Source organism: Pocillopora damicornis, chromosome 1, assembly GCF_964200805.1.
Source record: "Pocillopora damicornis chromosome 1, jaPocDami1.2, whole genome shotgun sequence".
Classification (NCBI taxonomy): domain Eukaryota; kingdom Metazoa; phylum Cnidaria; class Anthozoa; order Scleractinia; family Pocilloporidae; genus Pocillopora; species Pocillopora damicornis.
The window spans coordinates 121,193-138,297 of NC_142670.1; the positions used below are offsets into that span (position 1 = coordinate 121,193).

A 17,105-nucleotide genomic window follows, 5' to 3' on the forward strand; every position below is an offset into this window, starting at 1 on the left:
GCCTGAACTGAGAAAGAAAAAACATCAAACGAGGAGTAGAAACTTGTTTTTGTACGTGTCGCCAAAGATTATTCAAAGCATGAGGGAGAATGGGATGGGGTTGCTCTGTACTTGTCAAGTTAAGGGTTGATTGATTATTCATCTCGCCCCGAGTAATGTGATTAAATGCAATTTTTGGGAATGACAGATGCTTTGTGCAAAGATAAAGAAGGCAACGAAAGAAATGTGTAACGTGAAGATGGCCCTGATATTGCTTTTTTCTTACAAGAGTTAGTGGAAAATCCAACTGGAGAATACTTACTCGATCGTAGTAAACGTGTTTTACAATTTGTAATTAAATAAATCGAGATATTTTAATAGTAAGGGGACACTTCTTTGTAATCCGCTGAACTAAAATGTGTCATATTCTTTCTGTTAGTTTCTACGATTGCTATGTTCTGTCATGGTTGCGACGGTTGGTAAAAGAAATCAGGGTAGCGTTAGTCATCCTGGTGAAATAAGATGATGAGAAAATAATAAGTAGTATTCTTTGTTGTAGTTGTTGTTTCTCACGATGTAGCAAACCATATCGAAATTATGAACTAACTTTGTTGATTTATGGCGAAGGAGTAGACGGTGTTTTTCAAAAAAGAAAAAAAGAAAATAATAATAATAAAAAGGGGTGGGTTGAAGTACGTATGAATGGAGTCGAGGGGCAAATATCTGTTGTACCCTACAACACCCCATTATAGACCCCAACTCCCTACATCCTCGAAAGGCTTCTTAATTAAAGGATTAGCTCCATTATGTCCATAGAACGTCGGTGAAAGCCACAGCTGATCTGATTCTCTTTCGGTTTTGTTAGAAGGCGGCAAATACGATTCCAAACGACCGGTTGACCAAGCGCAACCATGGATGTGACAGCGGACCAGCATGTTCGCGGGCGAATTGTGTTCTCGTTAATAACAAACGTGTTCCGTTTCGTGTGTTTCTGGGAATTTCGTCTTTGTTCGCGAAGAGTGAATTATTTAAACGTTTTTACGATCACCTTGTGGAACGTAGTTGGATATGTGAAATATTAACACTTGTCAACTTTGCTACAAAGAAAATTTAATCAAGAAGACGTGGAAAGAAGGCGGAAGTAAAATATAATTCTCTACTATCGGTCCTCCTGATCGAAAGAAAAGGAACCTGCGCAGGCTTGCAGGACAGTCATCTTCAATGGTTGGCTTTTGTTTGGTTCACAGGAACCGTCATCGATGGACTTTACCGTTGATTAGTAAGAGAGCAGTTCATAATATAAAGCTAAATTTAACATGTGCAAATATTTGCATATCCTCACAATACAGAGAATGTCTCCTTACTTCCTCGACGAGCCATTTATGTTTTGATTCATATTTAAACTTAAGCATCGCTGTTGTGTTTCGCACCGATCGCACTCGTTCATTAGGGTTTATTTTAAACTTGACATCGTTGTAACAACATCAATGTCCTGTCAATGGCTCTACTTTAGCCGCTTTTTATTTTCATTTTTATTTCATGATTCACACCTTTTCTTTTGTTATTCAAAAACCTTTATTTACGTAAAAAAGTCTGTGGTTATTCATCGTGGTGAAAAGCTAAGTTTTCCGTTTGTCTCACGATGTAGTCACACGTGACTACATCGTAAGAAAAACGGAAAACTTAGCTTTATTAACCTTTATTTAACTAACAACCTTGTTGAATATCAACAAACTGAAAGTCCGGGGAGGGCTTGATAATGTAGCAGGGAAGAGCGGGGCTGATGAATTGAATTTGACTGTAAATGAAGGATTTATCTTTATGAATCCCTCGTTTCAGGGATTTATCTGTATAAATCCCTTGTTTCAGGGATTTTTACAAATAAATTCCTGAAGTGAAGGATTCATTAGAATTTCAACAAATTAATCCCTTATTAATTTTTTACTTTCCAATTACTCAGTTGAACCTTGCTCTTCCTGAGAACATCAAATTCTTCCCCTTGACAAATTTCGGCCTAATTTTCTGTTAATAATGTCATTTGCAAAGATACTTCACTACAAACAGTATGGAGAGAAAATGCATGTTTCTTTTCAATGAAATTTCCTGTCTTTCTGTCCATCCGTGATACTTTCCTCAGTCACTACTTGCTTTAATTCTTCCGCACATGAATTTGGTGGAGCAGGCTCATCACTAGCTACCAGGCCGTCTAAAATAGAATCAATACTGATATTGTGTAGTAATATTTATTCCAAGAAACTGTTTTGAGGAAGAAAAAGCTCCTCATTGCTATACATGCCATCTATAATAACAGTACAAACAGAGAAATGAGTTGTTGGAAAACATTCATACACATTTACCAAAAAACTAGCAAACAAGAACAAAAACAAAATATCAAACAACAGAACACATAAACAAAAAACAAAGAAATGCAATGCTTAGTCCCTTGTGGACTCACCAAAATATCAAAGTACAAAAAAGTCTAGCACTTGTCACAGAGGAATTCACAACAACTTTTCACAGTCGTGTGAAAAACGCACACATCAGGCTGCTTTTGTTGTATCTAATTTGATCTGATGAAGGTGTGACCCTAATTAGCTGATGTTTGGCCCCTTGAAGAAAGCATCATTATATAAAGATCCCCCATGAATAATATCATGAAATAACTCAGACAAATACCTTGAATGTCAGTATTAATCCATATATACATATATATGGATTAATACCTCTGTTTTTGGTATTTATCTCTTACTTACCAGAATTATTAGCTAACAGTTCAGCCTGCAAAAACTCCCCACCAACTCATGATTGGTGGAGAAAGAGGAAGGAGGAGAGGAGGAGGGGAAAGGGGCTCTAATATGGAGAAATAATATGTTCTAGGTTTTGTGGATAATGAATGGATCCTGCTATTATTGCAAAAAGGTTTTCTTGTGCCAATAATCTACAACAAGGACATTGGAGATAAGGTGTACTGTGCCTGTCTTAGTATACACAGCACATTTCAAAACTCTCTGTCTCCTCTAATTATGTCTGTTCTCTTAATAACCTTGATGACAGAGATTGTAAAACAGGTTTTAAAATTATACCAGTCACTTTACCAGCCTATCTGGGTGATGACTTGCTCCTTGTTTTCTTACATCCATTTTGAAATCACTGGTCAAGGGATCTTTGCTCTCTAACTGGGCTCGCCCCAGAGCTATTTACTCATGAATGACACTACTTTTTGCCCAACAGCACATCTTTAATGTAGCCAGTGACAAAAATCAGATTTCAGGTTTGTTTAAAGTAACCAATAAATTGTAGGAAAATGAAAGACCAAGGAGCCATTGTGTGACCAATTTTGCAACTATTGTCTTTCAAACTTTTCCCTTTTTTTTAATCTCTAGGTAAAGTAGTTCGTAAATTTGGGTCAGTGATAGAAAATACTCAATTGGCACAAGTCTTGGTCTTTGTTTTTCTCATCTTTTTGTCATTCATGAAAGCTGCTCTCCATTTTGGTTGTATAAGTAGATGTTTGACAAATATTGATTCCCTCATAAATGCGTAGTTATTTCTGTAGATTCACTATTGAGGCACTTTTAGACTTGACGCAAATTTTTTAAATGAGAAGATTATTAAAGGAAGGTAAATTTTTATGTCCTAGCCCATTTGACATGAAGGTTTTGAATGCAAATGGCTTATTATCACTACAACCAGTTTGGACCAGAGGCCCTTCAAGCTGCAGCTTTTGACTGTCTCAATCAGGGTTTTTATTTGGAGGCAATTGATGGTTTTCAAAGGGTGATCTGGAGATTAGCCAAAAAGAGTCGCTCTTATGAGACTCTGCAGAACCTTGGGAAACTACGCAGAGGACTAGCACAAGCACTTTATTGTGTAAAAGAGTTCCAAGATGCCTCGAAACAAATTCAACTCTGTATTTCAGAGGGATATCATGAACATTCTGAGGTGAGTGTTTAATCATCTAATTGGATTTTTACTGTCAGTCATAAAATACATGGAATGTCACGTTGTATAATGTTGTTCCATTGATGTACAGCATACTATGCTAACTCAATTAACTGATCTTGCTAACTAGAATTATACAGTACTTATTAAATGGTTGACTTGGCTCATTTACTCCCAATCTGTAGGCACAAACTGTGAGTTAAAGCAGTGGCTATTTCCATCCATCCATAACATACAAAGATCTTTTGGGTTGATTGAGTATTTTTAGATGATATGTCCACTGATAAATAATTTGGTGTCATCTTCAACAATTAAGAAAACCACCATAAACTTGGTAGAAATAACCTAGTAATTAATCATAAACTTCAAATGTCAAGTTAATTTACTTAACAAGTTTTGTTTTCTAGGAAAGTGCAAATCTTTGGATAGCTCTTGCTGATGAGAAACGTAAATATTCTAGAGAAAGACAGTTTGCTTTTGTTGGCTACGAAATTGCTCTTCACTTTGTGCCTCCACATAATTTTCTCCTGATGAGTGATCTGTTGTCTAAAATGTTGCTGTTGTGCTGTGAGATGGGACCATCTTTTGCAAAGAAAGCCACAACATTCTTAAAGAAAGCCCAAGAAATCCAGACACATCCATCACAGGTAAATGTTTGTCTTCCCTCTGCCACTGTTGGTATCAGATAGAGACATAGGATGGATCATGCAGCTAGAGTATTGTTTCTTGTTTAAGGTCTTCTACAAATGTAACCATGTGATTATTTAATCATGATTGATTCAAACCGATTCAGAGTCACCTGCACCCAGTTAGCATGTTCTTGCCCTTATAAACAGGTGTCAATGAGTGGTTTGTTGGTATATAAAAGACTCAGTATTTTTTCAGGGGAGGAATGAATTTGTACTGTATGGTATTCATTATTTGCTGACTTTCATCTGGATTTGGAGAGTCCATGTACTATAAGCCCAAGTGAAGATAAAATTCTTTCAAGGATCAATTAATAACCAGGGAATCAATTCTGGCTGGTCATGCACCGATTTTCGGTGCAAAATTTCAAAGAAAAACATGAGACTAAAACAACTGCTGTCTTGTATGATAAATGAAAGAAAATTGAAACAATCATCAAGTTTTACAAATAAAACTTGGGACTTTTTGAATGTAAAGCTTATCTAGGTTCTGGTATCCTGTTGATTTACCAGTCTGTTTCTAGCTTTCCCAAAAAAAAGGTATAGGCTTCTAAACATAGTACTTACTAGCCTGTGTGTTTGTTTGTGACTTGTGTGAGACAACTTGGTTCTGACAGCTTGAAAGCACACCACCTAGTCATTGCAATGTTTGCACATGCACCAGCATTTGACAGCTGTGTTAATTTTGCCGAGCAAAATGACCATTTAGTTATTCTGCTGACTCCATCCCTTTTTTTCCAGGAACTTGCAGAAATTTGGTTTAATTGTGGGAAAAGGCTAATGGAATCGAAATCATTTGTGAAAATATCTCTTGAATGCTTTGCTCTGGCAGAAACATTTTTACCAGAACCTGATATGCACATTAAAGCTAACATCAGTCATTCAAGGGCATCAGCAATCTTATCAGCCAGTTTGTCAAGTCATTATCAGCTGGCAGTCAATGATGCAAGGACCTATGTGGAACAATTTCCTTCATTTGAGGTAAGATTTAAAACTGCAACATCCCTTTTGAAATTCTGGTGGTAAACTGAAGGATAACAAGGTCAGGTCATTATTTTCACTCTATTTCTGTGTCTTTCATCAGAAAAATGTTATTTGATATTTCAAAATGTTCCCAGTTTCTACCATCATTCATCTACAAATATTAACCCCATCTTAATTAGGCTAACCTCTTAGGGTTTGTATTAAGTGTATAGAAGTGGATATTTAACCAGCAAAAAAGAAGTGCCTATTTGGATCTAAGTTTCAAAATTTCCTGTGCTATAAGATCTTGAGGAGTTTTCAAGGTGAGGCTCTAATACGATAGTTGGTCCGGCCATACAGGGTTACACACTGCTATGGAAATGCTGTCTTTGTGTGCAAGAATGTAATGACGCTCTCACAACTTTCAAGAAGGCGCAGGAGATTATGGAGGACAAGAGAGACCGCAGATATAAAGAATTTGTCAAGTTTTTCTCTACAGCAGTAGGACAAAAAGGTGAACACAAATTAGCAGATGAATCAGTTTTTGTGTATAAGTTATTCTTGCTCTCTGTTTGATCAAAATGTAATTAGGGCAGGTGTGCCCAATGCGTGACCTCCCTTTTTCATTATTTTGTGTGAAGCTGAGGAAGGTAGAGAGGGGGGGAGGGGAGTGTTGTTGCGTGTATCTGCTGGCTCGGAGAACTCCAGTTTAAAATGACAAAGAGTGTATGGCTATTTACTAACCCTGGCTTGAGATGAAATCGTTGGGTAACGATTCGAGACCGAAACTGGGTTCGCAATGGATGGGAAGCGTCAAAATGTCCAAAAACTAACCGTAAAAGTTAATAGACAACAGAACTATTGGGTGGAATGACACCAACAATATGATTTTACAACCGTTCAAGAGTACCCAGCTTGTCCAACGTTTCTTGCAATCGCTGTTTTTTTTCTTTTTTGTAAACCTAACTCTGTCTTCGTTCTAAAGCATTTCAGGTGTTTGAAGCTGAAGTTCCTGTCCCTAAATATTTTGTGGAAAAGTTAATCACTGAGTCTGTGAAAACAGAGGCCATTGAAAATCTATCAACGCTCTTTTGTAAAGGGTCTTGGGCTACAGATTGTGATGCCTCTTGTGTTCCGCTTGATTTGGTTCTGAAATGGGACGACGAGAATTGTAATCGTCTGTTGACAACCCTCCTAGAAAAAAAGGCTCTTGCTAGAGGTCTCCCCAACAGCAGTAAGTCACCGCTGAAAATTTGTTTGGAGAGAGACAACTCGGAGTTGGCAGTGATTCTTTTACAATATGGAGCCGATGACAATGATTTGGTTGAAAAAGACGGGGACAGCATTTTACATGAGTCGCTGCGAATCGGTCTCAGGAAAGGTGAAAATAGAATCAGATTTGAATAAGCGTGCTGTACAAATCACTTATTCACTCGAACCAGAGAAGCCTTCACCACCGTAGATCAGTTTTTAAATGAGTCACGAAACTAATCTGATATAGTAATGTCTTACCTTAATCTTTCCTCGCCCTTGAATCGGTCTGGAAAAATTGGCGCCACTCTCAACCAATCAGATGCTGACGGGCAGACATGTATACACACATAAATATGTACATGCGTACATACGTACGAACGACCGTACGTACTTAACCACATACTTACAAACTGACATGCATACATATATACATTATTAAATCTGCCTAAGAGGACTTTTCAGCATCAATAGAATCACTACAATTACCACTGACAGTTAATTACTATTGCAAACTGAATCAACTTAGAATTAAGATGAATTGAGGACATAAGCGAACAACTATATGATAATAATTGCAAATGTGGAATATAGTCAATATGGTAGGCCGTTAATCATGAAACATTTACGTCAAACACATGGTAGAATGCATCATTCTTATTGTTTTTTTCTTGTTAACAGGCAACTTCGCCATATTAAAGTTCTTCCTCGACGAGAAAAGATATTCTGTCGATTTGCAGGACGCAGACGGAAACACTCTTCTGCATATCCTTTGTCGAGGAAAAATAAATTCCAAGAGACAAGAAGCTATGCAGCTTGTTCTCGAAGCGGGAGGCAACCCGCTGATTTCAAACAAACAAAAACAGAAGCCCATGGATCTTCTTACTGCGTTAGTTAGGTAAAGTGTCTTAGACTAGATTAATTGTATAGTTGAAGGTATCCCATTAATTCTTCATTTTTTCAAACCTAACTTGGTTTTCATTTTCTGTGATTGATTAATAAGTGGACCATCAGTTTGCTAACAAATTGTTTGAGTTCACATTCGTGTCTGATGAATTTATTATTCCCTGTCTATTCAATTATGTCTAATGGTACATTTTCACTTTGTTATTGTTACCAGGGATAATAGGAGAAACCTACTGAGCTCAGCCCAAGAGAATTTTAACACTGAACCTTCCCTCGATTCAAATTCCGCAGAGCAAAACTTGGAAGAAAAACTTGACGGGGCGAAAGTTGAGAGAAGTTCCATCGAGGAACCTGAGTCTCTGCGTCCTCTAAGTGACAATCCAACCACTCCTCCTTCCATGTCATCCTCAAAATCAAATAATCTGAAAAAGGAGCCTTTAGCCATTGTCCGCGAACGTGTCCTGTCACTTATCAAGAAGTTAGATGTGCGTGACTTGCTCAAAACATCAAAGAAAGTCAAAAAAGTGATTCCACACGAGAAAGCTGAGTTGTACGTGAACAGGGAAGAGCAATATTGCGGGAGTCATCAGCAGCAGATTTGTCGAGTTGAAGAAGATAACCGAACTTTCCTAAAACATGAATCAAACGAATTCCACGTTGATAAAGGAAACGATGACAATGTGGTCAAGTTGTCTTCCTTCGAGGGCTTGCCGTGGGATGTAGAGTGCACTGCAAAAGTTTGGAAAATATTAAGCGACAAACGACTGGAGTTATGGATAAAAGAGCGCTTTTTCGACAAGGTCAGAAGTCTTGCTCAAGGCCGAGACAACTGGACCCCACACTTGTGTAAAAGACTTGAAGGTCTCCCGAAGAGCCGTGGCATGCTTTTGTATGAAACAAGATTGACAGATGCTGCGAGAATCATCTGGGAATGTGCAGTTGCTTTCTCCCCCCGATATTCAGACAAAGACAGTGAAATGAAGTCCACGATTTATTCGGAAACCATTCGAATATGGAATATCGAGTTTGATCATGACAATGTCTCGCGCGCCATAGAAAACATCGTTACATCATTTACTCGTGGCAAAGGTTGCAACCTGAGAAAGGAACTCAGGGGACTTCCCAGGGAAGAGGCCTCCCAAAATCAAGGTCCAAATCTGTACGTTAAACTTACGCAAGAAAACATGTGTGCTAGCTCATCTACCCAGATTAGACGAGAAGAAAAGGCGGTAAATTCTGAAATGAGTGATGATGAAGTGACCTTCTTTCCTCCAGCTAGCCATAATGATAATGAGTATCAAGTATTAAAGTTTTACTACCTATCCAGCGCCATGATCCAGGCCATACGGGAACAGCAATCGTTTAATGTCGAGATCGATTTTCCATTTCGAGTGACAGAAGAGGAATATGACATTATCAACTTTGAACCTACCCCCCAGAGCTCCATCATCTTGATTGGGCGGAGTGGAACTGGGAAAACAACTTGCATCCTATATCGTCTGTGGAAATGTTTCTTGCAATACTGGAGAAGCGCCTCAAAAAGCGGGCCATGGATACCAAAGAACACTGTTTTTCTTCCCAAAGAGAGCCCAAAGTCGTATTTAGAAGACCCTAACCCAGGACATGATGTCGAAAGTACTCACGTCAAATTGCAAAAAGCACAGAGTAGTAGTGACAGTGGAGTAGCGGATGGCGATTGTGATGAGGTAACTGCCTGTTGTCTTGAGGATCCATCTGTGCAAATCAGAACTGGTTCTGAGTCCGGCGAACGTTTTGAACATCTTCATCAGTTGTTTGTAACCAAGAACGGTGTCCTTTGTCAAGAAATCCAAAAGAATTTCAAGGCCTTGAGTCAAGCATGCTTATTTGTTAAACACGATTCGAGGCCAGATAAAGCCATGCCTCTCAAGCTTCAGGACGTCGATGACACTTCAGGGTCCTGGCCACTATTTTTGAATGCACGTGACTTTTACATCATGTTAGATGCCTCTCTTCGTGAGCCTTATTTCTTTCCACGTAATGAAGATGGAAGCTTGCAGGGGAGAGTGCAAGACTGGGGTGAAGAAGGCAATCGGCTGTCAACTATTCCTATCCTGGATGAAGACGAAGACGAAAACGAAGATTCCAAAGATGACACAGATGAAGAGGAGGAAGAGGAGTCTTTGGAACCCACTGAACCCACTTTGCATCAGGGAACATCCATGATCCTGGTTAGTTACAGTATATTTGAAAACTACTTGTGGCCAAAAGTGTGTAAGAAAAAGAAGCGGATTAGCTTCCACCCATCGTTGGTTTGGATGGAGATACGATCATTTATTAAGGGCTCTTACGAGGCTCTGCATACAGGAAGTGGTCATCTTAGTCTTGAGAATTATCAAAGAATCGGACGAAAGAGGGCGTCTAACTTCAAAGATGAAAGTAGAGCAGAAGTTTATAAGCTGTTTAGATCTTACGAGCACTTTAGGAAATTGTCCAACATGTTTGATGAGAACGACGTTGTGTTCCATCTGTATCACCGATTGAGGCGGTGCGTAGTTCCTGATTGGTCAATCCACGAGTTGTACGTGGATGAAACGCAGGACTTCACTCAAGCAGAGTTGATGCTGCTAATACGCTGTTGCCGTGATCCCAATGCGATCTTTCTCACTGGAGACACCGCCCAAAGTGTAATGCGAGGTATTTCCTTCAGATTCGAGGACCTGGGATCACTATTCTTTTACCTCAATGAAAACTACAAAGCTGTTGGAGCTCAAGCAGAAATCGTCGTTCCAAAGCGAAAGCAGCTCATTTTAAACTATCGGTCACACAGTGGAGTTTTAAGTTTGGCCTCCAGTGTCGTCGACATTTTGCAGAAATATTTTCCTGAATCATTTGATAAGTTGGATAAAGACCAAGGGCAGCTTGATGGTCCCAAGCCAGTGCTCCTTGAGTCGTGCAGTCCATCAGATCTTGCGATTATTTTACGTGGAAATAAGCGTGAGACAACCACCATTGAATTTGGTGCTCATCAAGTTATCCTGGTGGCCTCTAACGAAGCAAGAGAAAGTCTTCCGGAAGAACTTAGCCACGCACTGGTGCTGACAATTTACGAGGCAAAAGGATTAGAATTTGATGACGTTCTTGTTTACAACTTCTTCAAAGACTCACAGGTGAGGAAAAACTTAAGTGACGCCTTTTTGTCTGGTCGGCGTGAATCTCTGAGTGTAAGATTTTAGGATGTGATGGTATATCTTCCACATGTTTTTTCTCTAGAGGGTAAAATTGAGAGTTAAGATAAGTCTTGAATTTGGATTTTGAAGATGTGTCTTAAAATGAGAGATATGCTGAACTCTAAGCTCGGAGGTGAGATGAAGAGAGGTGTGTTTTCATTCTCTCACAAGTGTGGTTCGATTCCTTATGGGAATTTCTGTTTCCCACGTTCGTGACAAGGAGAAAAAGCATCTCTCTTCAAGACATGTTCCTGCATGGAGTGCTGCGATTTCTTCGTGTGAAATATATCTCTTTTTTGCATAAAGAAGTCGATAAAGAACTAAGTCGATATTGAAAGATAGGTGCCAAATCTAGAAGAAATAGACTCCTCATTACACCGCAAAATTATTGTTTTGGATTCTTTAATTATATTAGTCATTTTTTTACATAGGCGTGTGCTGAGTGGAGAGTTGTTACGCAATATCTGGTGGAGGTGGTGGGCAACGAGACCGGGAAAGTAAAATCCCGTCCATTGGCGTTCAACTCTGAGAAGCACAGAATCCTGAACTCCGAACTAAAGCAACTTTACACAGCGGTAACTCGAGCCCGAGCAAACGTTTGGTTCTTTGACGAAGATGAGGAAAATCGGCGACCTGTATTCGAATACTTCGAGCAACTCAGCCTGGTGAACGTGGCAAAACTACAAACAGACATGGGAAATGATCCCTGTTGTAGCCAGGCTTTACAAAATATGTTCTCCAGGTCGTCATCTCCAGAAGAATGGGAAAAACAGGGAAACTTCTTTTTCAGCAAGAAGCTTTGGAAGGTTGCAGAGAAGTGTTTTACAATTTGTGGTAACGGCGAGATGAGTCAAAAATGCAAAGCGTACGTACAAGCAGACTATGCACGAACTCTTCACAGTGAGCCACGGCGTTTGAAGGATGAGTTCTTACGCGCAGCTGACCAATTTCTTCAATGCAATATGATTCTAGAGACTAAGGTGTGCCTGTACAATGCAAGGGAGAGAACCCTATATGCAAGCCTTCTTCAGAGACTCGGCGAGGTAAGAGTCAGCCATTTGAGTTCTAATTTTGGTTGCACTGAAAATTGGATGTCCTTGTAGAGAATCTGTGTCAACGTACGTTTTGAAAAGCTAAATAAGGTTCCACTATTGACCAGCGATTATAAACACTAATCTACTTATGCTGCTGCTGGTTCTCAGCTCATTTTCTATCATAGTTTGGTACAGCAGAAATGTATTTGACAGAATCAGTTAAAGCTAGGAAAAGTAAGGGCCACTGGTTTGCGTTTCATGGTGAAGCATTTAATTTTATCTTTACAGGAGAAGGACGCGATAAAATGGTTCGAAAGAGCGGGTAGCTTTTTAGAAGCAAGTCGGTGCCTCGAGAAGCTTGGAAACTACAAGGAAGCAGTAGAAGTCCTTATCCGAGGGAACCTTTACCAAAAGGCTATCGATGTTCTCAAGCGTTTCGAGAAGCTATCATCAACTGATCAGAAAGAGGTTCTTGCACCCGGAAGAAGTCTACAAGAATTGTGCTTAGCCTCTGCTGAACTCAGTTTCAAGGGTGGAAACATGACGGAAATGCACAACTCACTCAAGTTTGTTAATCCTGTGGAAATTCGAGTTGAATTTTTGAAAAAGCGCAAGTTACTTGACGACGCTGCAAACGAATTTCTTAAAGAGGGGAGAGCAGTCGAAGCAGCAAAGATAATGAGAGAAAAGGGATCCTTTCTAGTCGCAGCTGACTACGCTAAAAGATCTGGCCACCATCGACTTGCAGCTGATTGTACTTTGGCGCTCGTTCGTAGCACAGTGGACTTGCCAAGAGAGGAGCAAACTAAACATCTACGTGAAGCTAAAAACCTTTACAAAGAAGCAGGCCAGATGAATGGTTTCGCTGAAGTTCTGTTAGAGGAAGCTAAGTGTATTGCAGACTGTACGAAAGCAGTAGAGGCTGCCAGGATTTTCAATTCACCCACAAATTATAATATCTGTGGGGCGCTGGAATGTGTTGGGGTAATGTTAGATTGCACTCATCTGGATCATCCTGGTCTTTCTGATATTGACACTTCCCTTGCAGTGAGATTGGTGCGAGATGTCCTTCAACTGATCAAATCCCTGAATGCCAGCAATCTGGACGTAATGACACAGAAGGATATCGACCAGTGTGAGGAGTACTTTGGACTTTCCAGAGAAGTTGATCCATCTAAAAGAGTTATAAGACGTAAAGAAGGGGATCGCTTTCTTTACTTCGCCCAAAGACTACAGAAACGCCCTTTTGCCGGCAACAGATGGGAATTGGATCTCCAAGATGTCCGTGAACGCATAGCTGAAGTTCTCTTTAACAGAGTCACCCAGCTTATTCAATCGATCCGTGTTCTCCTGGATAAAACGTTCATAACAAATCAGAGCTGCCAGAACTTTTTGATGGGCTTTCCTTGCAATTCCGGAAGTTGTCATCTCCAACACAAGCCCCCATCCCAGAATACCAATGACGCACTGTTCAAGGCAATTTTAGATGAAATGTATCTTGATGCTCAAGCTTACGACTTTCAAAAATTGGAAAAGAAATATGACAGGTGGGAGATCAATTTACCAAACCCAACTAAAGACTCGGAAAACCCTTTTCCGAGAGATGGCTTTGCATCTTGTGAGAAACTATTTGAATTTTTATTTCCTGCCAGTGGTCAATCAGCCGATTTCCCCCTACATTCTTACATCTCTTATTTCCGAGATAGAACGCCTTGGTTTTTCAAGCAGCGTCTTTTAAAATTTGCCGAAGAAGTTTGGCAGAAGCGCGCAACGAATGAAGACAAGCTTCAAAGTGCTGATGTCTTCCTGACTGTTTCGCATCTCCTTCAGCTTATTGGCTCTCCTTCGTCTAGAATTCTTTCCTGGATTGCAGATACCGAAGAGGAGTTCAGGAGAAGCTGCGTCATGCTAAACGGCAAGCCCAGTATTCCGAAAACAGTAGGTATTGTTGTCGAGGAAGGTACAAAGATGACTTTATTTTCACGGTGGTGGGAAATGTCCAAGACATATTTACATGCGTGTGGCGACGTCGTTGAGGCTGGGCACAACGCAATTCGCCGTTTCTTATCGATGACTGCAAACCCAGGAAAACGACTTCCATTCCCTTTGCCGAAAAATTGTTTGGATATCCTGGAATACTTCATGTGTGTGTTCCTCACTTTGTTCGCTCGACTTCAACAGGCTCAGAATTCTCGCGATCTCGTGTGTCTACCGGCTCGTTATTTATCCGTCATGTCATTTTGGAACAATCTTAACTGTACCACTTCCGAACATGTTGAAATTTACCAGGCAGTTTTCTTGTATCAAAGTCATCCATCGACCATTAGTGACGTGAAAAAGTTCCTGCGTGACATGGTGTCTCTTATGCTAGGCGGATATTCCCAGAAGTTCAACGTACTAAAGAAAGTCCTTCATCGTAAGGAGAGTATTCGCACAGGAGAAGCAGAGCGGGCACTTATCTTGGTCCTAACTCTGTTATGCAATAGTGGTCATTCAGTTCCACACGAGAGCGAATTCAGGCTCCTAAAAAACCTTTACATCAAACCACTCCCTGAAGTCAAGCTTCCCGACAGGATGGTGGTCTGCCTGGAACAGGTTCAAGAGGCCAAAGGAATCCGTGAGATTGTTGTTATTCTTCAGAATCTGTTGAGAGAGAAAGGTGAGAAATTGTGCACCGTTCATTGGGAAAACGTTCATCGACAGCTTTGGTGGCCAGAGGTGAACCCTGAATGTTACCGTAACAACTTTTGTACTGATGTGTTGGACAGATTGGCTCAAAGAACAGAAGAACTTCCAGCCGAAGAGGTGATAGAGTCAAGGGATGTAGAGGAAGGATTGTTGGACGAACTTAACGCAGACGAGGACCACCCCACTAGAGATTTAGACCGTTCGCAAACTGACAAGTTGGAAGCTATAGAGAGAGAAGAGGTCATTCAAGCCGAATCCTGGGAGGAATCTAATGAAATGGAAGCGCTGATTCCTGACGAAATTCCTCATCAACAGGAAGCTCTTGAAGACCCAGTAAATTTATACTTCAGCCCTTTTAAAGTTGATCAGTCCGGCTGCAGTATTTGTAACGTACGTTTCAGCTCAGAGAAGAGTGATAAGGTGCAGTTTTCTGGGGAGGAATGGGAAAAGCAACCAGAAGATAAAAATCCTATATCTAGCAGCTTTACGGAATACTCAACTCTGGAAAGTCACCAAGCCGTCGGTAGCCCACACTTTAAGAAAATAGAGGAGTTTAATGCCTATCGAAGGCTATTTGTAGACGAGCTGCTTCCGCAGCACACAAAATTAAGCAGCTTATCAAGTCAGGCTGAATCACTCTTAAGGACCGCAGAACAGCATGGAAGGCAAATGAGCATTTTAAGTAACAAGATGGACGAAGTTAAGAGGGCTGAAACCAATATAGTTGACATAACCAATGATATCCAACACCACTGTAACTGGGCAAACCTTGAGCCGTTCAAGGCAGCCATTGCAGCCCTTAAAAAGGCTTTGAAGTCTTGCGAGGAGGAAATTTTGTCAGAAAAAAACTCACGACTCACAGGTTAGTGGTGTTTGTGCACTTTTGCCATCTTTTTTTTTCCCTATCATTAAAGGTGCAACGAACGTTCTTTTTTTCGGTTTTAGCGCGGTCTCGCCCGAAAAAAACGCCCGATTGCTAGTAACTGTGTAAACGGTTTTGTGATTTATGGATCTATTTTTTGAAGATTAATTTTTCTGTTTAATGGTTTATTTATATATTCCATTCGCAAACTCCCAGATAAGACTTGATGTGGAAGAGAAGGAGAACTGTTGAAAACAAATGCTTTAAAATCATATCAGAATGTGTGAATTATATTTCCCTGTTTGTTAGTGAACTTTGAATTGCGATATGTGTACGAGCTAGTATCGTTACCAAGACTCATCATATGTTTGTTATTGACAGATGAAAGCAGACTTGTCCCATCGTTTGTAAGTGACCCGTCCGACTGGGACTTGGATAACGACCAGGATGGTATGGCTGGCAGATATGCTCATGTTCCTGGACTGAGAAAGAAGAAGTAGCAAATGATGACTGGAAGCTAGTTTCTATGCTCTCAGCCAAAGATTGTTCAAAGTGTGCGTGAGAATGGGACGGGTTTGATTTGTACTTGTCAAGTTAGGGGTTGATTGATAATTTATCTCGCTTTGAATATAATGTGATGAAAATATATTAATCATCATAATAATAAATTTATTTATACTGCAAAAATAGATCAGCTGAATTTTGATATAAAGACAGTTGTTATAAACCTATGTGCAGTAGGTTTAGGAAATGACAGATGATCTGTACAAAGTTAAAGAAGGCAACGAAAGAAATGTGTAACATGGGGATGGTCTTGAAATAATTACTTTTTCGTGCAAAACTTAGCAAAGCAAGAAGCTTAGAAAAGTATTCGTGTAAGAGAGCGAGACACCGCTTTGCAACCCGCTCAATCAAAACATGTTACCTTAAAAATATATATATATATATATATATATATCTGGCCTTTTTTGTTGTAGTTAGAAAACTTCCTTGTTTTCATGTGAATTACCACGATTGCTATGTGCTGTCATGGTTGCAAAATTTGGTCAAAATTTCAGAAAAGTTAAGCTTTGTTCATACTGGTGAAATAATATTATGAGAACCTAATTCGCATTAGTTTTTGTTGTTGTTGTTATTTCTAACGATGAAGCGAACCATATCGAAATTGACTGAGGAAATCTTCTTACAAAAAACTCTGTTGGGGAGGTTATCGCGAAGAAAACTCGATGGCGAAAGGGGAGGGTATCATAAAGAGCGACGGGCAGATGATTTCTCTCTGTCACCGATCAGTTTCCAGTCCACTAAACTATCTCACGGCTGGCTGTTTATTACCCAGCAGGATGAAGTTCCGAACCTTCTTTAAATATTTCAACGTGAAGATCCTGAAGTGCTCCATGTTACACATCGACTCAGAATAACGAGTTGTTTTATATGAATGGGCTGACAGCCACTATTAATATTCGAGAAACGTGTCTGAATTACCTTGTATAATGCCATTAGCTTATATTGTTACTGGGAATTCATTGACCACTTGGATGTATATTGACCCTAAATTCTTCATTAAAGGAAATAATTTAGCGTGGAA

The 17,105-nt window shown here is 39.9% G+C and overlaps 1 protein-coding gene across 1 annotated transcript; it reads left to right on the forward strand.

Annotated features, from left to right (window-relative positions):
- The first annotated feature begins 924 nt into the window (after positions 1 to 924).
- Positions 925 to 17,102, forward strand: LOC113669405 (TPR and ankyrin repeat-containing protein 1). Its single transcript, XM_089200724.1, has 11 exons — positions 925 to 1,258; positions 3,620 to 3,921; positions 4,329 to 4,568; positions 5,349 to 5,588; positions 5,931 to 6,084; positions 6,556 to 6,951; positions 7,503 to 7,719; positions 7,942 to 10,876; positions 11,368 to 11,979; positions 12,259 to 15,520; positions 15,902 to 17,102. Exons 2-11 carry the CDS (start codon positions 3,643 to 3,645, stop codon positions 16,018 to 16,020), a joined length of 8,454 nt encoding a protein of 2,817 aa, XP_089056850.1. The 5' UTR covers positions 925 to 1,258; positions 3,620 to 3,642; the 3' UTR covers positions 16,021 to 17,102.
- Positions 17,103 to 17,105: the final 3 nt, after the last annotated feature.